We start from the raw sequence: 27,797 nt of genomic DNA on the forward strand, positions 1-27,797 counted from the left end.
TAGCAACTACACATGAAACGGGGGGGGGGGCAAACTTGGACGGGGGCTTGGGTGAGGCGGGAAGGAAAGGACTTGTCAAATTTTGGGGAATGAGAGCCTTCTAGTAGTAGAGCAGTCTGCAGGGGTGGAGTGAGAGTTTTCACGGACTCTGCCGCCCCTCCTTCTTTGGACTTTGGGTGAGGGGGGTATGGGACTTGGTGGCGGGGGAGGGCGGTTACAGATAGACTGCAGCGGGGCTCTGTCCTCCTGCCTCCGGTCCTGCAGAACATCCACAAGGCGCCGGAGCGTGTCCGTTTGCTCCCTCATTAGTCCAAGCAGCATTTGAGTCACCTGCTGGTCTTCCTGCCGCCACCTCTCCTCCCGTTCCATGTGTGAACGGTGCATTTGGGACAAGTTCTCCCTCCACTGGGTCTGCTGTGCTGCCTGGGCTAGGGAGCAGCCCATAAGTTCCGAGAACATGTCCTCCCGTGTTCTCTTCTTCCTACGCCTAATCTGCGCTAGCCTCTGGGAGTGTGATGCCAGGCTGGGTTGGGAGACAGTCGCAGCTGTGGGAATGGGAAAAAGGGAGTGAATTCCTCAGAAAGATAAATTTAGTTGTGAACAAAGAACATAGTCTTTCTCTGTAAAGAAGACCATGCACAGCACCTATCACATGCGCACTCAGGACAAGGTCGAATTTTCGGCCTTCGCATTCAGTGCCTGGGGTCTTGCAGTGCAGATCAGAGAAGCGGGGCAGGACACCGGAATTTGTGTAGCAAGCCGACATGGTAAGCCGTAGACTTGTGGCTGCTTAAAACTTTAATAGTTGCACTGGCCTCCTTTCACACTGAAAGCAATGCCAGTCCCTGCTGCCAGCAATCCGGCAAGCATGAGCTCTGCCCCTGTCCCACCCCCTCGCGGCTGTCCCAGGGAAAGATCCCTGTGTGCTGCCCCTCTCCCGCCTCCACCGCGTGGCTGTAAACCGCCGGTTACAGTTCTGTAAAGGAACGGGCAAGCAGTCCCAATACTAACATTCCCCTACCTAATTCAAAGCAGGTCACCATGAGCGACATCACCCTGATGAGGATCTCGGACACGGAAAAACAAAGAATGCTTCGGGAAAGCCTGCGAAGGCCAGGGCCGTATGCCGCCATGCTCTGCAGGGCAATGATCCCGGAGTACTTGCTTGTCTCCTGGCGCGGAAATGTCTGCTATTACGGAGGACCCAATAAGGGTCCTCGTTGGGGAGGAATACAGAAGTCGAATTTAAGAGACCTCTATGTCGAACTAAATAGCTTCGTGGTGTGGACGGGTGCAGGGTTAATTCGATGTAACGGCGCTAAATTCGACATAAACGCCTAGTGTAGACCAGGCCTGAGAAATGATGGAGGAATGTATTTAATCCCGGTGCTTTAAATTTTTTTTGAGGGGGGGAGGGCGGTATGTTAAGATAAGCAATTCAAGCATCTGATTGTTCCATGTTTGGATCTTTGCATGTAAGAAGTGATATATATCATATTAATTGCACTCATGATTTTATTGGACAAACTTGGAGAATTTAAATGTTGTTTGGGCATGATGTATTGCAGAACACAAACCAACAAAAGTCCAATTCACCTACAATATGTTTATTTTAAATTAGAAGGAAGGAATTTGGAATTGAAAATTATTCCTTTCATACCTATATAATCACAAGACAAGGGACAAGAGCATTCCTATCTGACCTAAAACTCCTTCAGAAAACACATTTTGTTAATTATTTTATGGCTCATTGGGACAGACTATTTTTTCCTATTCTTATTCCTGGATGACCTGCTCATAAATTCAAATATAAATAGACTGTGTAGTAAGTGAATGATCTGTTTGCAAATTAGTAAGAGAAGCATGACGGTGTTTATGTAATTAGGGTATTGTGAATAGGCATCTTTTAACACTGACTGTTAGGCATTGGAAGACAACGACTGATATCACTGGAAGGTCATGTCTCCTATATTTGGAATATGCTCTCAGTGTTTACTGGTCTTATGACTTCATTGTCATGAAATATTAGTCATCTCCAAGCAGGCCCTACACTGGCAAACAAATGTTGTTTTTTAATATTTTGTAAAGCTTTATTAGTTTGCAAGGAGGAACTCTTTTAGTAGCACATCACAGTTTGTATAGTTTAACTTATTTGCACTTAATCTGTTACCTGAATGGGTGTCCACACTGATGGCAGCTTTACAGATGTAAGGCATAAAATAATGAAGTATATACTTCTTTTATGTCTACATCTGTTAAACGCATCTAACCCAGCTGTGGCTTACAGACTATCCTTTGTACTTTTGAAAAAAGATGTAATAGTTAACGGTCGTATAAAATTCATTGAATAGTTGTAAATCTGCTTACTTTCAGATATGCTGTGCTGTGTGAAAAGAGAAATTAAGGCACTGATCTTTCTTGGAAATATTTGATGTAAAATTTACCTTATGTGGCTATCGTTTATAATCAGAAGGAATGTAGTTATTGATTGCAATAGTTTTCCTTGACAATAATTGTTTCTGGAATGAGGGACACTTTCAATTAATGCTGACACTTTAAGTGAAAATAATTGCAGTTCTGCAAAATGTAAAGGCTTCTTCAACAAATAGCTTTTTAATAGTGTCACTTAAGATGAACTCTGCTGAAATTGCTTATGTTTTGTGTCTCTGCATTAGTTGAGCCCCTGAAATATGATATTTGTAACAAGTGGTGTTCTTCGAGTGATTTCTCATATCGATTCCAAGCTCTCCGCATTTTCCTAGCTTCTATCTACTTTAGTGTTTGTCTTCCTTAGTTTAGTTAATTATTAGTCAATGTAGTGTAGTGTTAATAGTTCGCTGTTGGGAGTGCCAACATGCCCTGAGTCCCCAACCCGACCACGCTCTCCCTGGGGACTCAGGGCATGCCTAAATCCCAGGGATTCAAACCCTGCAAGCCTTGCAACAAGCCTATGCCAACGGGCGACCCCCCGACGCTTGCTTAAAGTGTGTGAGGGAAACACATCAGGCAGAGAAATGCAGGATTTGCAAAGGGTTTTGCCCGAGAACAAAAAAGGAGCGGGACTTTAGACTGAAGCAGCTCCTTATGGAAGTGGCACTTAGACCACAACCAGCATCAGCGCGGCAGGACCCGGCACCGAGTGCATCGGTGCGTAGTGCCCCAGCAGTGGTCACGGAGACGGCGCCGTGGAAGGACTCTGGGCGAGACCCACGGTACCGGTCCCATTCCCCAGGTCAGAAGCGGCACCAGAAACAAGGGAGGAGTGATTCCCCAACTTCGATTCACACTCACGGCACCGATCAGACTCGTGGCACCGGTTGCATTTGCGGCACTGGTCTGACTTGCGGCACCACTTCAGGTCCCACCAGCGCTCCCGTTCGCAGCGTCGATCGCTGTCACGCAGCAGGTCCCGGTCCCGGCACAGTCTGTCTTGGCACCGTTCCGTGTCGTCGCGCAGACCCCGCTCGCCGTACTGCTCCAGGTCGCAGTACCGTTCCAGGTCGCGGCACTGCTCCCCAGCCTCACTGCACCGCTCCCCAGCCCAACAGCGCTCGACACCGTTCTGGCCCTCGCAGTCTAAATCCCCATCTTCAGGCTTGGAAACGGGGTCTAAATATTCATAGCGGGCCCGATGCAAGTCGGCACGGGGCAGACCAGACATGGGTGTGGCACCATGGCTTGCACAGTGGCAGGGGCCAGCGCAGTGGCCATTTTGGACCCCTTGGGTGTACCACCAGGCCCAGGGCACCCAGTCCAGGGGTTCCCGTTTGGTGGCATCTGAGACAAGGGTCCCGGACGCAGCGGCCAGTCATCCCACCCTGAGGGGTGCGGAGGAGTTACCAGGCCTACCACCTTCTCTGGAACCCATCCCTGTTCCTGAGCCTGACCCTTGGGTGGCTGCAGGAGCGGCGCCAGGGTTTTTGCCACCTTAGGCGGCAGTGCTCCTCCTCAGAGCATTCGGCGGCGGGGGTCCTTCTGCTCCGTGTCTTCGGGGTGCTTCGGCAGCGGGTCCCGAAGCGAGTGAAGGACCCGCCGCCAAAGCGCCCCGAAGATGCGGAGCAGAAGGACCCCCGCCACCGAATTGCTGCCGAGGATGGCAAAATGCCGCCCCCCAAATCCTGCCACCCTAGGCAACCGCCTAGGGTCGCCTAGTGGAAGCGCCAGCCCTGGGTGGCTGACCCTGGATTAGAGGCAGGACAGGAGATACTGGATATACTTAGAGGAAGGTCAGGAGGACACAGTTCCCCCTCTAACCTCCTCATCTTCCTCCCCAGACGAGGCTGTGGCGGGCATCTCCACCTCCAGGCCTCGCCCTATAGATAGCCGTGCCTACCAGGAACTCCTACGCAGGGTGGCACGAAATATGAACCTGCAGGCCGAGGAGGTGGTAGAGTCCGAGGACCCTATGGTGGATATCTTGGCACCGGAACGATCATCTAGGGTGGTTCTACCACTCATCAAAACTATCCAGACCAATGCAAAGACCATTTATCAGACCCCGGCCTCCATCCCTCCAACCGCCATGGGGGTGGAGAGGAAATATTTTGTCCCCTCTAAAGCATACTAATACCTCTTCACACACACACAGCCCTGTTCCCTAGTGGTGGCTGCAGTGAATGAGAAGGAGAGGCAGGAACAGCAAGCCCCAGCGCTTAAGTCCAAGGACGCCAAGCACCTGGATTTATTTGGACTCCACAGGGGACTTACAACTCAGGATTGCCAATCAGCAGGTAATCCTGAGTAGATACAACTTCAACTCCTGGAACTCGATGCTGAAGTTTAAGGAATTGATACCAGCAGAGACCAAAGAGGAGTTTGGGGCTATTATCAAGGAGGGCACGGACCTCTTTATAGGCCTCACTGGATGCTGCAGACTCGGCAGCGCGCAACTTGTCCTCAGGAATTGCCATGAGGCATAGCTCATGGGTGCAGGCCTCGGGGCTTTCACCCGAGGTTCAACAAACTATGCAGGACCTGCCTTTAGATGGGGTGGGTCTGTTTGCTGAACAGACGGACTCCTGGCAGCATAGCCTAAAGAATTCCAGGGCTACAATGAAATCCTTGGGTATGCACACCCCAGCAACCCAAAGAAAGCTCTTTAAGCCCCAACCGCAACAACAACGGTCATATCCTCCTAGGCCGAGGCAGGATCCCTACAGATGCAGGGGCAGAAATGGCAGGCGCGAGCCTTCCCATCCTCTGTCTTGGCAGGGCCAGGACCAGACTACACTTTTGTCGGGCTCAAAGCAATCATTTTGAAGGTGCGCCCATGGACGGAGAATCTGTCTCAGCACCAGATCCTTCCCCGTGTTTTCTGAACCGTCTATCCCACTTCTACCATGCTTGGTCCCAAATAACATCAGACCGCTTGGTTAGTCACACAGTAGAGTGGGACATTCTCTCCAATTCTGCTCTTCCCCTCCCTCCAACCCCCCTTCCTCGTCTCTCTTCAGGGACCCTTCTCATGAGCAACTCGTTATCCAGGAGTCACTCCTTGCCATAGGAGCGGTGGAGGAGTTTCCTCAGGAGATAAGGGGCAAAGGAGTCTACTTCTGCTATTTCCTAATCCCCAAAGCAAAGGCGGGTCTCCAACCCATTCTAGACCAGCGAGGACTCAACAAATTCATGGTGAAGTTGAAGTTCCGTATGGTCTCCCTGAGCACAATTATCCCTTCCCTGAATCTGGGAGACTGGTACGCGGCCCTCGACATGAAAGATGTGTACTTTCACATAGCCATTTGCCCCGTGCACAGGCGATTTCTAAGGTTTGTGGTCGACCACAAACACTATCAGTTCACGGTCCTCCTATTCGGTCTGTCGACAGCCCCCCGAGTTTTCACCAAGTGCATGTCAGTTGTAGCAGCCTTCCTTCGCAAGAGACAGGAGCAGATAAACCCCTACCTTGATGACTGGCTGCTCAGGGGGCGCACCAGGGAGCAGGTGGAATCTCAGGTCCAGTTCGTCAGATCCGCTTTCAAGAGACTGGGCCTCCTCCTCAACATGAACTACAAGCCATTCAGCCTCACCTCAGTCCCTGGAAAAATCATGGAGCAGGTCCTCAAGGAATCAATTCTGAAGCACTTAGAGGAGAGGAAAGTGATGAGTAACAGTCAGCATGGATTCACCAAGGGCAAGTCATGTCTGACTAACCTAATTGCCTTCTATGAGGAGATAACTGGCTCTGTGGATGAGGGGAAAGCAGTGGACGTGTTATTCCTTGACTTTAGCAAAGTTTTTGATACTGTCTCCCACAGTATTCTTGCCGGCAAGTTAAAGAAGTATGGGCTGGATGAATGGACTATAAGGTGGATAGAGAGCTGGCTAGATCATCGGGCTCAACCGGTAGTGATCAATGGCTCCATGTCTAGTTGGCAGCCGGTATCAAGTGGAGTGCCCCAAGGGTCAGTCCTGGGGCCGGTTTTGTTCAATATCTTCATTAATGATCTGGAGGATGGCGTGGACTGCACTCTCAGCAAGTTTGCAGATGACACTAAACTGGGAGGAGTGGTAGATACGCTGGAGGGTAGGGATAGGATACAGAGGGACCTAGACAAATTAGAGGATTGGGCCAAAAGAAACCTGATGAGGTTCAACAAGGACAAGTGCAGAGTCCTGCACGTAGGAAGGAAGAATCCCATGCACTGCTATGGACTAGGGACCGAATGGCTAGGCAGCAGTTCTGCAGAAAAGGACCTAGGGGTTACAGTGGATGAGAAGCTGGATATGAGTTGACAGTGTGCCCTTTTTCCCAAGAAGGCTAACAGCATTTTGGGCTGTATAAGTAGGGGCATTGCCAGCAGATCGAGGGAAGTGATCATTCCCCTTTATTCGGCATTGGTGAGGCCTCATCTGGAGTACTGTGTCCAGTTTTGGGCCCCACACTACAAGAAGGATGTGAAAAAATTGGAAAAAGTCCAGCGGAGGGCAACAAAAATGATTAGGGGGCTGGAACACAGGACTTATGAGGAGAGGCTGAGGGAACTGGGATTGTTTAGTCTGCAGAAGAGAAGAATGAGGGTGGTTTTGATAGCTGCTTTCAACTACCTGAAAGGGGGTTCCAAAGAGTATGGCTCTATACTGTTCTCAGTGGTAGCAGATGACAGAACAAGGAGTAATGGTCTCAAGTTGCAGTGGGGGAGGTTTAGGTTGGATATTAGGAAAATCTTTTTCACCAGGAGGGTGGTGAAGCACTGGAATGGGTTACCTAGGGAGGTGGTGTAATCTCCTTCCTTAGAGGTTTTTAAGGTCAGGCTTGACAAAGCCCTGGCTGGGATGATTTAGTTGGGAATTGGTGCTGCTTTGAGCAGGGGGTTGGACTAGATGACCTCCTGAGGTCCCTTCCAACCCTGATATTCTATGATTCTATGAATAAGTCAACCCTGTGTCCGACCCAGAGAATAGAGTTCATCGGAGCAGTGCTGGATTCAGTGAAGGCAAGAGTGTTTTTGCCTTAGACATGATACCAAGCCATGTCGAACATCATTCAAGGCCTCAGGTGATTCCCGACCACTACTGCAAGGGGCTGCCTACGTCTCCTCAGCCACATGGCAGCCTGCACTTATGTGGTCCGGTATGTCAGGCTGAGGCTCAGACCCCTGCAAGCGTGGCTTGGGTCGGCCTATCGCCCGGGATGCGACAACCTGAACTTAGTAGTGACAGTACCAGAGCACATACTTGAGTTCTTCCAATGGTGGCTTGACCCTCGGATGGTATGCGAAGGAGTACCCTTCAACAGTACCCAGCCCTCCTTGTCCCTGGTAACGAACGCATCAGCTCTGGGTTGGAGTGAGCATCTGGGAGATCTACAAATGCAGGGCCTATGGTCTGGGGATGAGCTCTCCCTTCATATCAACATCCAGAAGCTCAGGGCGATACGTCTAACATGCCAAACTTTTTGGGCCTGGCTGCATGGCAGTGAGGACGGACAACACCACTGCCATGTTTTACATCAACAGGCAGGGTGGAGCCCGTTCCTTCCCCCGTGTTGAAAAACCCTCAGGCTCTGGGAGTTCTGCATAGCCCACTCCATTCACCTGGAAGCGTCCTATCTCCCAGGAACTCAGAAAGACCTAGCAGACCACCTCAGCAGATTGTTCCACAATCACGAGTGGTCCGTCCGTCCGGATATCATACACTCCATCTTCCAAAGGTGGGGGTTTCCCCAGGTCGACCTGTTTGCCATCCACAGCAATCGGAAGTGCCAAATGTTCTGCTCCTTCTAGAATCACAGCCCAGGCTCGATCACGGATGTGTTTCTGCTACTCTGGGGTGGGCATCTGTTGTATGCCTTTCCCCCGTTACCTCTTGCACACAAAGTACTTCTCAAGTTCCGCAGTGATGGAGTGGAGGTAATCCTGGTGGCCCCGGTGTGGCCTCGACAACACTGGTACACCACGCTCTTGGCACTCTCAGTGGACACCCCGATTGAATTGCTACTCCACCCCAACCTGATCACTCAGGACCACGGTTGCCTGCTCCACCCAGACCTCAAGTCCCTTCATCTCACAGCTTGGAAGCTTCATGGTTAAACCCCGTGGAACTTTTGTGCTCAGAACTGGTAAGGGAAGTCCTACTTGGCAGCAGGAAACCATCCACCAGGACCACTTACCTAGCTAAGTGGAAAAGGTTCACTTGCTGGTGTGCCCAGCGTCACACACCTCCACTTCAGGTGCCTATGCCACTCATCCTAGAGTCCCTCCTACACCTAAAACAACAAGGCCTGGCAGCATCATCCATCAGGGTACATCAAGGCTGCTATCTCGGCCTTCCACCCAGGAGTATCTGGATGCTCCATATTTGCCAACCCCATGGTGGGACATTTTCTCAAGGGCCTGGAACTCCTCCATCCCTAGATTAGACAGCCAGTTCCTATGTGGGACCTTAACTTGGCCCTCTCCAAACTAATGGGGCCCCCATTTGAACCACTAGTGCAGGGGTGACCCACCTATGGCTCCAGAGCCACACGTGGCTCTTCAGAAGTAAATATGCGGCTCCTTGGATAGGCACCGACTCCGGGGCTGGAGCTACAGGTGCCAACTTTCCAATGTTCTGGGGGGTGCTCACTGCTCAACCCCTGGCTCTGCCACAGTTCCTGCCCCCACTCCACCCCTTTCCGCCCCCTCCCCTGAGCGGTGCCATGCCCTCGCTCCTCCTCCCTCTGCCCCAGAGCCTCCTGCACCCCACAGAACTGCTGATCGGGAGGTGCGGGGAAGGAGGGGGAGGCGCTGATCGGCGGGGCTGCCGGTGGGTGGGAGGCACTGGGAGCGGGGCAGAGAGGGAGAGGGAGCTGATGGGGGGCTGCTCACGTATTACTGTGGCTCTTTGAAAATGTACGTTAGTAAATTTTGGCTCCTTCTCAGGCTCAGGTTGGCCACCCCTGTGCTAGCGACTTGCTCCCTTCTCTATCTATCATGCAAGGTATTTTTTCTGGTTGCCATTACCTCAGCAAGGAGAGTGTCTGAGTTAAAGGCCCTCACCTCTGACCCACCTTACACAGTCTTCCCCAAGGATAAGGTGCAACTTAGGCCTCACCTGGGCTTCCTTCCTAAGGTTGTGTCACATTTTCATACAAGTCAAGACATAGTCCTGCCCGTTTTCTATCCTAAGCCTCATGCCAGTAACCGTGAGCAGAGGCTGCACTCTCTGGATGTTCGGCAGGTGCTAGCCTTCTACATCAAGCGCACTAAGCCATTCAGAAAGTCGAATCAGCCATTCGTCGCGGTGGCTGACCAGATGAAAGGAATATCTTTCTGGGTCACGTCCTGCATCCGCACATATTACAAGTTGGCCAAAATTCCAGCCCAACACTTACAGCACACTCCACTAGGGCACGGGCCTCATCGGTGGCATTCCTGGCCCAAGTCCCAATCCCAGAAATCTGCAGGGCAGCAACTTGGTCCTCAGTACATACGTTCACCTCTCATTACACCATCGTCCAGCACGCTAGAGATGATGCAGCTTTCGGCAGAGCTTTGATCCAATCAGGAATTCCATAACTCCGACCCCACCGCCTAGGTAAGGCTTGGGAATCACCTAATTGGAATCAATATGAGCAATCACTCGAAGAAGAAAGAACAGTTACTCACCTTCTTATAACTGTTGTTCTTCGAAATGTGTTGCTCATATCCATTTCAAACCCACCCACCTTTCCCTCTGTCGGAGTAGCCAGCAAGAAGGAACTGAGGAGGCGCCGGGTCGGCAGGGTCATATATAGAACACTATGGAGATGCCACTCCAGGGGGCTCCACAGCCAACCCAATGGGTGCTGCTAGGGGAAAAACTTTCTGACGACTGTTCACGCAGCGCACACACGCCTAATTGGAATGGATATGAGCAACACATCTTGAAGAACAACAGTTACGAGAAGGTGAGTAACTCTTCTTTCTGGAAAAGCCAGGGGTTATTTTGAACATTAAATATCATTTGAAGCGAATAGTGTCTGCATTTAAACATAGCTTTTGATTGTGGGAAACTTTTGGCTTTTCATTTAAGGTAATATTAAAGTATTGTTTATTCTTGGGATGCGCTATACATTGGACCAAATAACCCTCCAGGTCTTTACTTAGATTTTATTCAATCCTTGTTCAAGTACAACTCTGTTGGCTTCAGTGGATATTTTGCCAATCTGTCTAGGTTATAACCACAGTAGCTGAGTGCCTCAGTAAAATTATCTGATAATTTCAAGACTTGGCCCATAGTGGATCTATGTATAAACACAAAAGTAAATAAATCAATTCTGTTATTTTGAATGGGTTCTTAGAGAAAGAGCTTCCTCCTTCTCTCATCCCCTTTTCAAGGTTTATCTCCTAGAATCATAGAATTGTAGGACTGGAAGGGACCTCGAGAGGTCATGTGGTCCAGTCCCCTATACTCATGGCTACCTTGTCCCCTCCTCTGCCCCATGCCAAGCTCCAGCCTCCATTTCTTCCTCAAATGGGAGGTGGACTACAGCACTTTGCTGGGTTTGGGACCGCATCCATTCAGGATGAGTGAGTGAAAAAATTTCTCAAAGGATTAATCCATAGAATTCTAGCTAGGTTCCTACTCTTAGTAATTTCTTCTGACCTATTGGCCCTGAGAATCTTCAAAGATCTAGGCCCAGTACTTAAAAATCCAGAACCTTCTGGATGAAGGTGTCAGTTGCCTGGCCTCTCCAGGGTGGAAGGATTTAGGGATTTTATTCAAATTACTTATTTCCCACATTATTTCCATGTCTCTGCACTGGGACTTCAGGCTCAATTTTGAGCTATGTTTTCTGCACTGCTGTAAATGAAAATTTCAGATGAAAACCCCATGATGTACTGCCCTGACCCTCTTGCAAGGTCATGTACTTTCTTTAATTTATCTGCAAAATGCCAGTCCTCACGTGCTCATCTACATGGGCTATTTGCACTTCCTTTTTGTTATCCTTCAGCTATCAGCAAATACCAATTTAATCACACTGTCATTCAGGCTCTCATTCTACACACCGGTCTCCCTATAGATACTAGTGGTTCTGGTGTCCAAACTGTGGAAGCATCTTGATTTGGGTGACCTGGACATTGCGGATGTAACAGTCTCAGGCCCTCCCACACCTGTGAAAGTTTCTGGACATCAGAGTAGAGAGGACCCTTATCTCTCTAGGTAAGCCTCAGGCTCTGTTGGACATTCTGTCCCAGGTCTTAGCTCTCTCACTCGCTCCAGTTAGAACTATTCTTCATCTTTAGTGATACTTTGTGGCAGGTGTTGATCTGGTTCCCTAGGTCTGTCTTCACTTTCAGTCCCTACAGTCTCTCATTTTAATCATCTGTTTCCTGTGGAATCCTTTTCTCTCCCACAAGCAGCCCTATTTCTTGCCCGGGCGTCCCATTTACCCTGTATCATGGTGGCTCTCTATTTTCTTCTCTATCCTTTCTTGGTTTCTCTTATCACAAGTGCAATCTCTCAAGAGGATGCACCCACCTCAGTTCCCTCTCAGACTGCGGAACTTGGATCCTTCATCACCTTACTCCTGGGATTTGAACATGTTGCTCCAGGAAGCTTAGGCCTTTGCAACCTGATCCTTACAAAATTAAACTGTCCCCTCCACTAACTAAATGGAGGCCTGGCTGATAAAGTGGGATTTCCAAGCAAATCGTTTCTTTGAAGCTTCACATAGGGAATAGGATAACTCAGGCCTGGAGTGATCCACTTACAGAATATATAAGAGGAAAAAAGGAAGGAAGAAAGGAAGGAAGGGAAGTGAAAACTGTTCATGAACTATCGAAAGTCAATTTTTTTAAAGTTAATAATAGGCCTGTCGATTAATCGCAGTTAGCTCACGCGATTAACTAAAAAAAATTAATCGTGATTCAAAATATTAATCACAATTAATCACCGTTTTACTTGCACCGATAAACAATAGAATACCAAGTGAAATTTATTAATTTTTTTTGGATTTTTTTTCTACATTTTAAAATGTATTGATTTCAATTACAATACAGAATACAAAGTTTACAGGGTTCACTTTACATTATTATTTTGATTACAAATATTTGCACTGTAAAAATGATAAAAGAAATAGTATTTTTCAATTCTCCTCATACAAGTACTGTAGCGCAATCTCTTTATCGTGAAAGTGCAACTTACATATGTAGTTTTTTTGTTACATCATTGAACTAAAAAACAAAACAATGTAAAACTATAGAGCCTATAAGACCATTCATTCCTACTTCTTGTTCAGCCAATCGCTAAGGGAAACAAGTTTGTTTACATTTACAGGAGATAATGCTGCCCGCTTCTTATTTACAATGTCACCTGAACGTGAGAACAGGCATTCGAATGGCATTTTTGTAGCCAGCATTGCAAGGTATTTATGTGCCAGATATGCTAAACACTCGTATGCCCCTTCATGCTTTGGCCACCATTCCAGAGGACATGCTTCAATGCTGATGATGCTCGTTAAAAAAAAAAAGTGTTAATTACTTAGTGACTGAACTCCTTGGGGGAGAATTGTATGTCTCCTGCCCTGTTTTACCTGCATTCTGCCATGTATTTCATATTATAGCAGTCTCAGATGATAACCCAGCACATGTTGTTGGTTTTAAGAACAATTGCACAGCACTTGACAAAACGCAAAGAAGGTGCCAATGTGAGATTTCTAAAGATATCTACAGCACTCAACCCAACGTTTAAGAATCTAAAGTGCCTTCCAAAATCTAATCGGGACTAGGTGTGGAGCATGCTTTCAAAAGTCTTAAAAGAACAACACTCTGTTGCAGAAACTACAAAACCTGAACCACAAAAAAAGAAAATCAATCTTCTGCAAGTGGCATCTGACTCAGATGATGAAAATGAATATGCATCAGTCTGCACTGCTTTGGATCGTTATCAAGGAGAACCCATCATCAGCATGGATGCATGTCCTCTGGAATGGTGGTTGAAGTATCAAGGGACAAATGAATCTTTAGCACATCTGGCATATAAATATCTTGCGACGCCAGCTACAACAGTGCCATGAGAACACCTGTCTCACTTTCACATGACATAAAGAAGAAGCAGGCAGCATTATCTCCTGCAAATGTATACAAACTTGTTTGTCTGAGCGATTGGCTGAACAAGAGGTAGGACTGAGAGGACTTGTAGACTCTAAGGCCTTGTCTACACTACGAGAGTACTTCGATTTTAGTTAATTCGACTATGTGGAATCGATATTACTAAGTCGAACGTGTGTGTCCACACTAAGGACAGTAATTCGACTTTGTGAGACTTTGTGAGTCCACACTAACGGGGCAAGCGTCGACATTGGAAGCGGTGCACTGTGGGCAGCTATCCCACAGTTCCCGCAGTCCCCCCTGCCCATTGGAATTCTGGGTCGAGCCCCAAATGCCTTCTGGGTAAAAAAATGTGTCGAGGGTGCTTTTGGGCGCCTGTCGTCATCCGTCCGTCACTCAAGCCCTCCCTCCCTCCCTCCCTCCCTGAAAGCGCCGGCGGGAAATCAGTTCGCGCGCTTTTCTGATCAGTGACAGCGCGGACGCCACAGCAGTGCGAGCATGGATCCCGCTGCGACCATCGCTGCAGTTGTGGCAGTTCTCAACGCCTCGCAGCTTCTCCTCCACCTGTACCAGAGGCAGCTGCAGATCAATCATGAGAGGAGGCTACGGCACTACCGTGACGGCATGAAGTCGGACACTAGCTCCGACCTCTCTGAGAACATGAGACCCAGCGCCCAGGACATCTCGCTGTCACTGGGTCTTGTTGATACTGTTGAACGGCGATTCTGGGCCCGTGAAACCAGCACGGAATGGTGGGACCGCATAGTGCTGCAGGTCTGGGATGAATCCCAGTGGCTGCGCAACTTTCGCATGCGGAAGGGGACTTTCCTCGAACTGTGTGAGTTGCTGTCCCCTTCCCTGAAGCGAAAGGACACCCGGATGCGGGCAGCCCTGACTGTCCAGAAGCGAGTGGCCATAGCCCTCTGGAAGCTCGCAACGCCAGACAGCTACCGGTCCGTCGCTAACCAGTTTGGCGTGGGCAAGTCTACCGTGGGGGTTGCTGTTATGCAAGTAGCCAGGGCAATCGTCAAGCTACTGCTATCTAAGGTAGTGACCCTGGGAAACGTGGAGCTCATCAGAGATGGCTTTGCCGAGATGGGATTCCCAAACTGCGGTGGGGCTATAGATGGGACTCACATCCCTATCCTGGCACCGGACCACCAAGCTAGCCAGTACATCAACCGGAAGGGCTACTTTTCCATGGTGCTGCAAGCACTGGTGGACCATCGGGGACGTTTTACCAATATCTACGTTGGATGGCCTGGCAAGGTTCATGACGCTAGGGTGTTCAGGAACTCTGGGCTGTGTAGACGGCTGCAGGAAGGTCTTTACTTCCCGGACCACAAAGTAACTGTTGGGGATGTGGAGATGCCAACAGTCATCCTCGGGGACCCTGCATACCCGCTAATGCCCTGGCTCATGAAGCCCTACACTGGCGCACTGGACTCAGGGAAAGAACTATTCAACTACCGGCTCAGCAAGTGCAGAATGGTGGTGGAGTGTGCTTTTGGCCGTCTCAAGGGGAGATGGAGAAGCCTACTCACTCGCTGTGATCTCAGCGAGACCAATATCCCGATTGTGATAGCTGCTTGCTGTGTGCTCCACAATTTGTGTGAGAGCAAGGGGGAGACCTTTATGGCGGGGTGGGAGCTTGAGGCAAATAGCCTGGCTTCTGATTACGTCCAGCCAGACAGCAGGGCGATTAGAAGATCACAGCGGGACGCGCTGTGCATCAGGGAGGCTTTGAAAGCCAGGTTCCTGACTGAACAGGGTCTCCAGTGACTTTTTACTTTGTGGACACAGATGCTGAACCTGCCCCCGTTTCTTTACCCAGTTACTGTTGACTATCCTTCCAAGTTACATACCCCCTTCCCCACCTTCCCAACAAATAAAATCTGTTCTGTTCTGTTAATGAACAAGGTTCTCTTTTTTACTGTTTTCGCGGGAATGTTTTAAACCGGGGACGCAGACTGTGGCGGGGGGCGGGCTTAGTGTTTTGATGCAAATGATGCTTCTAAAGTCCGGGAATGACAGGCTCCGCAGTGCTGGATTGGTTGTTTCAACGCAGCCTGCCAGCAGTCCTGGGCGGGACTGGATGTATGTGTCGGCCAAGTGACTTTCTGGCAGGGGGCGGAGGGTAACAGATCCCCTGCTGCGTGGCTCTGTGATCCAGGATAAGGACCGCGGCATAGGATCTCTAACTGCCCTCCCCCGCCACAAAGTCACAGATCAACCCCCTCGCACCCCAGAACAAGAAAACCGCCTCCCAGACTGACCAGGGTAACTGGTGACTGTGCTGTGTATGTGTCCTGATGCTGGACCTGCCCCCGCCTCTGTAGCCTGCTACAGGTGACTGTCCTGTCCAAGTAACAAACCCCTTCCCCCCCTTCAGACAGAATCCCCTCCAAAAGACACTCTCGGAAACAGTACTTAACAGAAACAGATGTTTTATTATGAACCGCACATGAAAAGGGGGGGGGGGGAGGAAACTTGGACATGGGCTAGTGTGAGATGGGTAGGAAAGGACTTTTCAAACTTTGGAACGAGAGCCTTCCATTGCTGCAGCAGTGTGCAGTGGCCAACTGACAGTTTTAACGGACCTTGCCGCCCCTCCTTCTTTGTACTTTTGGTGAGGGGGGTGTGGGACTTGGTGGCGGGGGAGGGCGGTTAGAGATAGACAGCAGCAGTGCTCTGTCCTCCTGCCTCCGGTCTTGCAGAACATCCACAAGGCGCCGGAGCGTCTCCGTTTGCTCCCTCATTAGTCCAAGCAGGGTTTGAGTAGCCTGCTGGTCCTCCTGGCGCCACCTCTCCTCCCGTTCCATGACTGCTCTGTGCATTTGTGACAAGTTCTCCCTCCACTGTGTCGTCTGGGCTGCCTGCTCTCGTGAGCACTCCATAAGTTCATAAAACATGTCTTCACGAGTTTTTCTCTTCCTTCTTCTAATCTGCGCTAGCCTCTGGGAGTGTGATGCCAGGCTGGGTTGGGAGACAGTCGCAGATGTGTCTGTGGGAATGGGAAAAAGGGAGTAAATTCCTGAGACAGATAAATGAAGTTGCTAACAAAGAGCATAGTCTTTCTCTGTGAACAACACCATGCACTGCACCTTTCACATGCGCACTCAGGACAAGGTCGAATTTTCGGCCCTCGCCTTATGTGTCTGGGGTCCTGCAGTTGCGATCAGAGAAGCGTTGCAGGACACCTCTACTTCTGCTGCAGGAAAACATGGTAAGCCGTAGACTTGTGGCAGCTTAAGCATGTAATAGTAGCACTGGGCTCCTTTCGCACTGAATGCAAGGCCACTCTCTGCTGGCAGCAATCAGGGAAGCATGAGCTCTGCCCCTGTCCCACCACCTCGCGGCTGTCCCCGGGAAAGATCCCTGTATGCTGCCCCTGTGAGGCCTCCACCGCGTGGCTGTAAAGCAGTCCCAATACTAACATTCCCCTCCCTAATTTAAAGCAGGGCGTCATGTGTGACATAACACTCATGAGGATCTCGGAGACCGAGAGGGGAAGGATGCTGCGTGAAAGCATGCAGAGGCCTGGGCCGTATGCCGCCATGCTGTGCCGCGCACTGATCCCCGACTACCTGATGGACTCATGGCGTGGGAACGTGTGTTACCACGGGGGACCAAACAAGATCGCCCTGCCGTTGAACCTCGTGCGCATGCTGGAGCGGTACCTGCAGGAGAGCTATGCCGAGCTATCCCAGGAGGACTGTCTGTCCATTCCCGGGCACATTGACCGCCTTTTCATTTAAGTTCAGCATTACGGACTACAGAGTGGAGCGTCCTGTGGTGGACTAATCATGAATATCCGGACAGTACTTGATTTTCTATACATAGTTAGGAGTAAATAGTTCACTAAGCCAACTAAATCATGAACAACAAATTACTAATATAGTTAATATTCCTGTTTTGTTATAAATAAAAGTTTCTATGTTTAAATGAGTGACTGAAAAGCCCATTCTTAACAATATAAATATTCCACTTATGTTAAAATGAAATGTTTAGATGTTTAAAGCACTCACTGCTTGATCCTTCCCCTGATTCGGTGTCCGGGGTAAGGGCTGTGGACGGTTGGTAGGGGATCTCGGTAAGGGTGATGAAGAGCTCCTGGCTGTCGTTGAAATCAGCGGTGCAAGCGCTGTCGACTGCCTCGTCCTCCTCATCTCCTTCCTCATCTTCCCCGTCACCTAACATTTCCGAGGAGGAACCGGCCGTGGACAATATCCCATCCTCGGAGTCCACGGTCACTGGTGGGGTAGTGGTGGCGGCCGCACCTAGGATGGAATGCAGTGCCTCGTAGAAACGTGATGTGTGGGGCTGGGATCCGGAGCGTCGGTTTGCCTCTTTGGTTTTTTGGTAGCCTTGTCTCAGCTCCTTGATTTTCACGCGGCACTGCGTTGCATCCCGGCTGTATCCTCTCTCTGCCATGGCTTTAGAGATCTTCTCGTAGATCTTTGCATTCCTTCTTTTGGAGCGCAGCTCGGAAAGCACGGACTCATCGCCCCACACAGCGATGAGATCCAAGACTTCCCGATCAGTCCATGCTGGGGCCCTCTTTCTATTAGATTGCACGGCCATCTCTGCTGGAGAGCTCTGCATCGTTGCCAGTGCTGCTGAGCTCTCCACGCTGTCCAAACAGAAAATGAGATTCAAACTGGCCAGACAGGAAAAGGAATTCAAATTTTCCCGGGGCTTTTCCTGTGTGGCTGGTCAGAGCATCCGAGCTCGAAGTGCTGTCCAGAGCGTCAACAGAGTGGTGCACTGTGGGATAGCTCCCGGAGCTATTACCGTCGATTTCCATCCACACCTAGCCTAATTCGATATTGCCATTTCGAATTTAGCGCTACTCCTCTCGTTTTCGAGGATTACAGAAGTCGAATTTAAAAGAGCTCTATTTCGAACTAAGTAGCTTCCTGGTGTGGACGGGTGCAGGGTTAATTCGATGTAACGGCGCTAAATTCGATATAAGCTCCTAGTGTAGACCAGGCCTAAAGCTTTACATTGTTTTGTTTTTGAATGCATATTTTTTCTTACATAATTCTACGTTTGTAAATTCAGCTTTCATGGTAAAGAGACTGCACTACATTACTTGTATTTTTCAATTCATCTAATACTATTTACTTTGTTTATTATCGTGCAAATATTTGTAATAAAAATAAATATAAAGTGAGCACTGTACAATTTGTATTGTGTTGTAATTGAAATCAATATATTTGAAAATGCAGAAAGCCTCCAAAAATATTTAAATAAATGGTATTCTATTATTGTTTAACAGTGTGATTAATCGTGCGACTGATCTTTTTAATCGTGCAATTGATCACTTAGCCCTAGTTAATAAACGTTTAACCGGTGGAATGCTATTCTATATATTTGAAAACCCATGGTTAGCCTAGGGTTCGTCCACAAAGGAATGAGCCAAGAATTATTGATATTGCAGTAGACTTATTATAGTACTGCTGTGCAAATGATGGAGTGCCAGAGTTGCGCATTTGATCTGAGAGGCAGAGGAAGTCTGTGTACTGTAGATAAGGTTAGGGCTAGAAAGTAACGTAGACTACACAGGTTAAGGATAGAGCCTTGGCTCCATAAACACTCCCTTGACTGTGACCAGTGCAGCTGAGCTGGAGTGATGAGTGTCATAAATTGCTGCTGGCTGACTGCAACACCATTAACACCATTAATCTGGGCTTGAATAGGGACTGGGAGTGGCTGGCTCATTACAGAAGCAGTGTTGCCTCTCCTGGAATTGAAACCTCCTCATCTATTATTGGGAGTGGACTACATCCACCCTGATTGAATTGGCCCTGTCAACACTGGTTCTCCACTTGCGAGGTACTCCCTTCTCTTCATGTGTCATTATATAATGCCTGCATCTGTAACTTTCACTCCATGCATCTGAAGAAGTGAGGTTTTTTACCCACGAAAGCTTATGCCCAAATAAATCTGTTAGTCTTTAAGGCCTGGTCTACACTACGAGTTTAGGTCGACTTTAGCCGCGTTAAATTGAATTAAACCTGGACACGTTCACACGACGAAGCCCTTTCTTTCGACTTAAAGGGCCCTTTAAACCGGTTTCTGTACTCCACCTCCGACGAGGGGATTAGCGATAAAATCGGCCTTAGGGGGTCGGAATTGGGGTAGTGTGGACGGAATTCGACGTTATTGGCCTCCGGGAGCTATCCCACAGTGCTTCATTGTGACCGCTCTGGACAGCACTCTCAACTCAGATGCACTGGCCAGGTAGACAGGAAAAGCCCCGCGAACGTTTGAATTTCATTTCCTGTTTGCTCAGCGTGGAGAGCACAGGTGACCACGCAGAGCTCATCAGCACAGGTAACCGTGATGGAGTCCCAGGATCGCAAAAGAGCTCCAGCATGGACAGAACGGGAGGTACAGGATCTGCTCACCATATGGGGAGATGAATCAGTGCTGGCCGAACTCCGAAGCAGTAAACGAAATGGCAAAATATTAGAAAATGTCTCCAAGGCCATGAAGGAAAGAGGCCATAACAGGGACGCACAGCAGTGCCGCGTGAAAATTAAGGAGTTAAGGCAAGCCTACCACAAAGCCAGAGAAGCAAACAGAAGGTCCGGGGCTGAGCCGCAAACATGCCGCTTCTACGCGGAGCTGCATGCCATTCTAGGGGGTGCAGCCACCACTACCCCAACCGTGTGCTATGACTCCCTCACTGGAGAAACACACAGGGAAGAGGGTTCGGAAGAGGAGGATGGAGGAAATGTAGATAGCTCACAGCCGCAAGGAAGCGGAGAAACCGGTTTCCCCAACAGCCAGGATATGTTTGTCACCCTGGACCTGGAACCAGTAACCCCCGAACTCACCGAAGACCCTGAGGGCACACAGGGGACCTCTGGTGAGTGTACCTTTGTAAATATTACACATGGTTTAAAAGCAAGCGTGATTAATGATTAATGATTAATTTGCCCTGGCAATCGCGGCCAGTACAGCTACTGGAAAAGTCTGTTAACGTGTATGGGGATGGAGCGGAAATCCTCCAGAGACATCTCCAGAAAGCTCTCCTTCATGTACTCCCAAAGCCTTTGCAAAAGGTTTCTGGGGAGGGCTGCCTTATCCCGTCCGCCATGGTAGGACACTTTACCACGCCAGGCCAGTAGCACGTAGTCTGGAATCATTGCATAACAAAGCATGGCAGCGTATGGTCCCGGTGTTTGCTGGCATGCAGACAACATCCATTCCTGATCGCTCTTTGTTATCCTCAGGAGAGTGATATCATTCACGTTCACCTGGTTGAAATGGGGCAATTTTATTAAGGGGACATTCAGAGGTGCCCGTTCCTGCTGTGCTGAACAGAAATATTCCCCGCTGTTAGCCACGCGGTGGGGGGAGGGGTGAAGTGATCATCCCAGAGAATTGGGTGTGGGGGAGGGGAATTAGTTGGGTTTGTGCTGCATGTTAACCCTGAAACCGCAGCCCCTCCTTTTACATTGCAAACCCATTTTAAATGGCCAACCCAACGGGTGCTTGGTATGGGAAATGAGAGCACTACTGTTTGAAACCATTCCCACATGTTAAGAAGGTTAAAAAAGCCAAAAGACTGTGTCTTACCATGGCTGCCTGCAAGCTGAAATCTGTGGCCTGGCACTGCGTGAGTGATCTCTCACACCAAACCGGCAGGCCCTCAATATAAGAGGAAAAATGCGACCTTGTAACGAAAGCACATGTGCTGTGTAATGTGAACAGCAAAATTTAACGTGAAAGAGTGTACCCATTGTTCTCTAAAATGTGTCTTTTTTAACCACCTCTCCCTTCTCCTCCACCAGCTGCAAATGTTTCTCCTTCACAGAGGACAGTGAAGATTAGAAAGAGAAAGCGAAGGACACGTGATGACATGTTTACAGAACTACAGATGTCCTCCCACGCTGACAGAGCACAGCAGAATGCGTGGAGGCAGTCAATGACTGATTATAGAAAAGCCCAATATGAACGAGAGGAGAGGTGGCGTGCTGAATCGCGGGATGAACAGAGCAAGTTGCGGGCTGAAGATGATAGGTGGCGTCAGTTTGCAGACAGAAGGCAAGAGTCGATGCTCTGGCTGCTGGAGCATCAAACTGATATGCTCCAGCGTATGGTTGAGCTGCAGGAAAGGCAGCAGGAGCAGAGACCGCCGCTACAGCCCCTGTGTAACCAACAGCCCTCCTCCCCAAGTTCCATAGCCTCCTCACCCAGACGCCCAAGAACATGGTGGGGGGCCTCCGGCCCACCCAGTCACTCCACCCCAGATGATTGCCCTCGCATCAGAAGGCTTGCCTTCAATAAGAGTTAAAGTTTTAAACTGCAGTGTGTCCTTTTCCTTCCCTCCTCCCCCACCCATCCCGGGCTACCTTTGCAATTATCCCCCTAGTTGTGTGATGAATTAATAAAGAATGCAAGAATGTGAAGTAACAATGACTTTATTGCCTCTGCAAGTGGTGCTCGAAGGGGGGAGGGTAGGGGAGGGTGGGGTGGTTGGTTTACAGGGAAGTAGAGTTAACCGGGTGGGGAGGGTTCTTCAAGGAGAAACAAACAGAAGTTTCACACCGTAGCCTGGCCAGTCACAAAACTCGTTTTCAAAGCTTCTCTGATGCGCACCGCGCCATGCTGTGCTCTTCTAACCGCCCTGGTGTCTGGCTGCGCGTAATCAGCGGCCAGGCGATTTGCCTCAACCTCCCACCCCGCCATAAATGTCTCCCCCTTACTCTCACAGATATTGTGGAGCGCACAGCAAGCAGCAATAACAATGGGGATATTCTTTTCGCTAAGGTCTGAGCGAGTCAGTAAGCTGCGCCAGCGCGCTTTTAAACGCCCAAATGCACATTCCACCACCATTCGGCACTTGCTCAGCCTGTAGTTGAACAGGTCCTGACTACTGTCCAGGCTGCCTGTGTACGGCTTCATGAGCCATGGCATTAAGGGGTAGGCTGGGTCCCCAAGGATCACGATAGGCATTTCAACATCCCCAACGGTTATTTTCTGGTCCGGGAAGAAAGTCCCTTCCTCCAGCTTTCGAAACAGAGCAGAGTGCCTGAAGACGCGAGCATCATGTACCCTTCCCGGCCAGCCCACGTTGATGTTGGTGAAACGTCCCTTGTGATCCACCAGGGCTTGCAGCAGCATTGAAAAGTACCCCTTGCGGTTTATGTACTCGGTGGCTTGGTGCTCCGGTGCCAAGATAGGGATATGAGTTCCGTCTATGGCCCCACCACAGTTTGGGAATCCCATTGCAGCAAAGCCATCCACTATGGCCTGCACGTTTCCCAGAGTCACTACCCTTGATATCACCAGGTCTCTCATTGCCTTGGCAACTTGGATCACAGCAGCCCCCACAGTAGATTTGCCCACTCCAAATTGATTCCCGACTGACCGGTAGCTGTCTGGCGTTGCAAGCTTCCACAGGGCTATCGCCACTCGCTTCTCAACTGTGAGGGCTGCTCTCATCCTGGTATTCTGGCGCTTCAGGGCAGGGGAAAGCAAGTCACAAAGTTCCATGAAAGTGCCCTTACGCATGCGAAAGTTTCGCAGCCACTGGGAATCGTCCCACACCTGCAGCACGATGCGGTCCCACCAGTCTGTGCTTGTTTCCCGGGCCCAGAATCGGCGTTCCACGGCATCAACCTGCCCCAGGAACACCATGATTTCCAAATTGCTGGGGCCTGTGCCTTGTGAGAGGCCTATGTCCATGTCCATTTCCTCATCACTCTCGTGGCCGCGCTGCAATCGCCTCCTCGGCTGGTCCTGGTTTTGCTTTGGCATGTCCTGGCTCTGCATATACTCCAGGACAATGCGCGTGGTGTTCATAGTGCTCATAATTGCCGCGGTGATCTGAGCGGGCTCCATGATCCCAGTGCTAGCTATGGCGTCTGGTCTGAAAAAAGGCGCGAAACTAGTATCTGACGGACCAGGGGAAGGAAGGAGGGAGGGAGGGGCGAGTGACGACATGGCGTACAGGTACAGGGAATTAAAATCAACAAAGGTGGTTGTGCATCAGGGAGAAACACAAACAACTGTCACACAGAATGGCCCCCCCCAAAGATTGAACTCAAAAGCCTGGGTTTAGCAGGCCGTTGATTTCACGGAGGGAGGGGGGAAGCAAATGAATACAGAACAAATCTATTTTTTACATCTTAAGACGACGGTGCAGCATGACTGATAGCCCTCGGCATCTTCTGGGTGCTTGGCAGCAAATACTGGGCGCTTGGCAGTTATGATGACGATGGCCTTCAGGCCTATTGCACGATCTGCTGCTCAGGGAAGACTCTGCTAATGTGCAATGATCCAACAGGGCGCTTGGCAGAAAATGGCATACTACGACTGATAGCCATCATCGTCATTGTGAAGGCAGCAGAATATGACTGGGGGGATGGGGGACATACGGAGTTCCAGCCACTGCTGTACGACGAGGACGGTTACCAGTCGTAATAAACCATCTACTGCCAAAAGGCAAAAGGCAAGGGCTGGTGCAATGCAGCCCTATGGCTGCCAGCCCCACAGCTGCCAGCACCCAGATCGCCGATGAAGGCTACCAGTCATGCTGCACCGTCTACCACCAAAAGGCAGTTAGCTGCTGCTGCTGTGTAGCAATGCAGTCCCACGTCTGCCGGCACCCAGATGACATATGGTGACGGTGAGCTGAGCTGAGCGGGCTCCATGCTTGCCGTGGTATGTTGTCTGCACAGGTAACCCAGGTAAAAAGGCGCGAATCTATTGTCTGCCATTGCTCTGACGGAGGGGGAGGGGCCTGACGACATGTACCCAGAACCCCCCGCGACACTGTTTTGCATCATTCGGGCATTGGGATCTCAACCCAGAATTCCAATGGGCGGCGGAGACTGCGGGAACTGTGGGATAGCTACCCATAGTGCAATGTTCCGGAAGTCGACGCTAGCCTCGGTACTGTGGACGCGGTCCGCCGACTAGAGCACTTAGAGCATTTTATGTGGGGACACACACAATCGGCTGTATACAACCGATTTCTATAAAACTGGCTTCTATTAATTCGACCTAATTTCATAGTGTAGACATACCCTAAGATACCACCAGACTCCTTGTTGTTTTTGTGGATACAGACTAACACGGCTACCCCCTGATACTTGCAACAGCAAATTATTTAGAAAAAAGCAGCAGAAGATGAATTGCAATTTTCAGAAGTCTGTCTGACTGACAATGTCTTCTGGGTTTACTCCTCCAATGGGGAAATTAATACACCACTCCTGTGTAGGGCTGAAGTCACATTCTAACCTTAATGTGGAATAATGGAAAGCCAAGATTCTGTGTGAGAGAACCATTTGGACAGTTGAATGCACAAAAATACCTTTGTAGTATAATCATTAACATCAATACCACCTTTTAGGATGAAGCTATAATAATTGTCTTGATGTATCATATCCAAAGTGCATATATTGACTCTTAAGGAAAATTTAAGTTCTTTGGACTTATGGGTAGTGAGGACCAGACCATTATTGCAGAAAAATAGTAGAAACAAGAATGACTTGGATAGAGGTGGAGCATTGTCAGAGAAACACCTTTTGCAATTCATTATAGAAAATTCTACAGTAACAGTAATAAAGAATAGACTATGTCCTCAATTCAGTAATTACATACTACAAAACACTGAACAAGAGATGGATCATGGGATATTGGCAACTATAACTCTAAAACATTAGTCACAGCTCTTAACATTATTTAAAAATAAATTATAGGATGTATGATGTGCAATTATTTAAAAAAACGTGTTAGAGGGAATTTATTCTAGCATTATGAATAGATCTAATAGAAGGGCTTGATTTGAAATATTGCACAAAGTTCTGGCCATCTTATTTTAAAAAGTAACCTCACCTAAAACACTGTTTGTTAATATGTGTTTGTTTTGGAATAATCTGTTTTTATTATGCACCAAATTTACCTGTTTTTTAAATTAACATTATTTTAAAAAATATGTTGTAGTGTGCTTTATCTTGGAAAAAAAACTTTAAAAATGTCTTGGTTTAATGGCATAGAATGTTTTTGAGTGTCGCTTTTAAAATCTGTTCTCAATATCCTAACTAAAATGGAAATGAAAATAATTAAAATATTGCTGAGTTAAATATAAAAAAACACTCTGTATGGTTTTTTCTGGAATTGTCTTCAAATCTATTTGTCTATTAACTGTCTATTAATCTTCAAAAGTTTGTTCCAGGTATTATACATGTCACATTATAGTCTTATGTGTATATTTCCATTAATTTTAATATGAGATGATGACTGCATTCCATTGTTTTGCACTTGACATAAAGAGATCCATTTTAAGCACCTGTTTTGGAAGTTATTTACCCAGCTCTCTTTATGGTAAGTGGATGTTGTGCAGGTATGCATACCATGCCGAAATTACACTTTAAACTGATCATCCGTGGAGTCAAAAAATCACCTATTTCTAGAACATTCTAAGGGATTGTTGACTGTGAAAATGTTGTGGTAATTATTTTATTTTTATTTGCAGGTTGCTTTTTCACAGCACAACACCATCATGGATCTTGTGCAGTTCTTTGTCACCTTCTTCAGGTAAATTGCTTCTTCTAATGTCTAATTGAATCCATACTAATTTATGTTCCACCAAAGCATTAGATTTGCCAGTTCTTAATTCTTAAGAAATCCCTACATGGAAACCTTTAATTTATGTGTGCCAACACTGATTTACTACTGCTGAGGATCCTGACCTCTGTACTTTGGGTTAATACAGTTATTATCCTCTTGGCTATAATAATGATAGTCTTTGCATTCTTTATGCAAAGATTAGCCAAAATATTTTTCCAACTGCATACCTTTAATGTTAGTATGTAATAGAAATCATAGGCCAGTTATGCTGATTTATATAAATGCAGGTAGACCTGCATGTGATGATTTTGAAATAAGTATTTTGTATAGAATTATTACTATAAACTCATATTACGAAAACTGTTGAAGAAAACTGTTTGTTTGTTTTTAAACAAAATCAAGAGAGTCTTCACTTTTCCTTTCTTGAATATGTTGTTAAAAGACAAGTGGGCTGTGAGATTTGGCTGTGGAAGGAATGCAGCATTGGTCCCTATCTGAAAATGTAGGACTGTTCTCTGATCCAAAACAGGATTAAATTGAAACACTTTTTAAAAAATCAACTGTTTTATAAGAATGTGTAACTTTTAACGTGTATGAATTACCTACACTACTTTGGAGTATCACTGTTCAGTTATTTCCCAATAACCATTCAGTATGCAAATTTGTGTACAATGGCAGACAGCCATTATTCACCAGAGTGCAAGATTTACATAATTGCTATATGTTTATTTCCCAATAACTGTGCAATGTATATGCAAATCTCTCTAATCCGGTTAGCTACTTCAATCTAATCTGCTCTGATTGGTTCTTATACTCAAAAGGTAATATCCTCTTCTTTTGTAAATGAGTGCAGCTCTGGTGATGTCGGTGATTTGGCCTAAAAATTGTTTAATTTTTTTTTTCTTTGCCAGCTCTTAAGTAATTTGTGGACTGCTTGCCTCTGTATCCCCCTCTGGGATACAACTCACCCAGAAGTGGGCAAGCCATGAGATCTCTACTCCCCAAACTAACACATTAATCTTGTACCTATTGTCTGATGCAAAGGGTATCCCCATCTTTCCTCCTTCACCACAAACAGGGCAATATCTAGAGAAATTGTGCCTGCCTAAGGTACAGTTTCCCTAGTGATTCTCCTATGGTAGTGAAGCTGTGCACAGACACCGGCACAGAGGTGTTTCACTAATGTTAGCAACCTTCCTATAGAAATCTGAAAACATGGTAGCTTGTAGAAAGAAAACAAGAAATTCTATATACAATTAATTACAGTAATCCAACTAAGACATGATGAAGGCTCATATGAGTGACCTGGCATGCCACGGACACAGTCCAGCTGCAGGTGTATTGTGATTCTTACATATGAGGTTTGTAATGGTAATAGAGTGGTGATCAAAACGTATTTTGGGATCAAAAACATCATCAAATTTATAAACCTTTTTGTAAGATTCTACGATATTCTTCAACAAAGGAATTTAAAATGTTAAAGCATTATTTGAAAACATCTGTTTCTTCTAGAATTTAAGATTTTGAAATTTTTAGATTTCCAAGGCTGCCTATCACTTGAAAACTAATCCAACCAAAATTACATTTTGAGATTACACAAGACAGAAAGTATAAATTTAGTTATATAGTATAGTGATATCTAAAATGATGATTCTTAATGATGTCACTTAGGTGGAAGTTAGCTTAAATTAATTT

General features: G+C 47.8%; 1 protein-coding gene across 1 annotated transcript in view; it reads left to right on the forward strand.

Moving 5' to 3' along the window:
• Positions 1-27,797, forward strand: part of ATRNL1 (attractin like 1) — a 1,044,719-nt gene that overhangs the window by 607,229 nt on the left and 409,693 nt on the right. Inside the window, exon 25 of the mRNA XM_065407744.1 lies at positions 26,008-26,069. Within this exon, the coding sequence (XP_065263816.1) occupies positions 26,008-26,069 (62 nt within the window). The remainder of the gene's footprint in view (positions 1-26,007; positions 26,070-27,797) is intronic.

This window comes from Emys orbicularis, chromosome 7 (assembly GCF_028017835.1).
Source record: "Emys orbicularis isolate rEmyOrb1 chromosome 7, rEmyOrb1.hap1, whole genome shotgun sequence".
In the NCBI taxonomy this organism is placed as follows: domain Eukaryota; kingdom Metazoa; phylum Chordata; order Testudines; family Emydidae; genus Emys; species Emys orbicularis.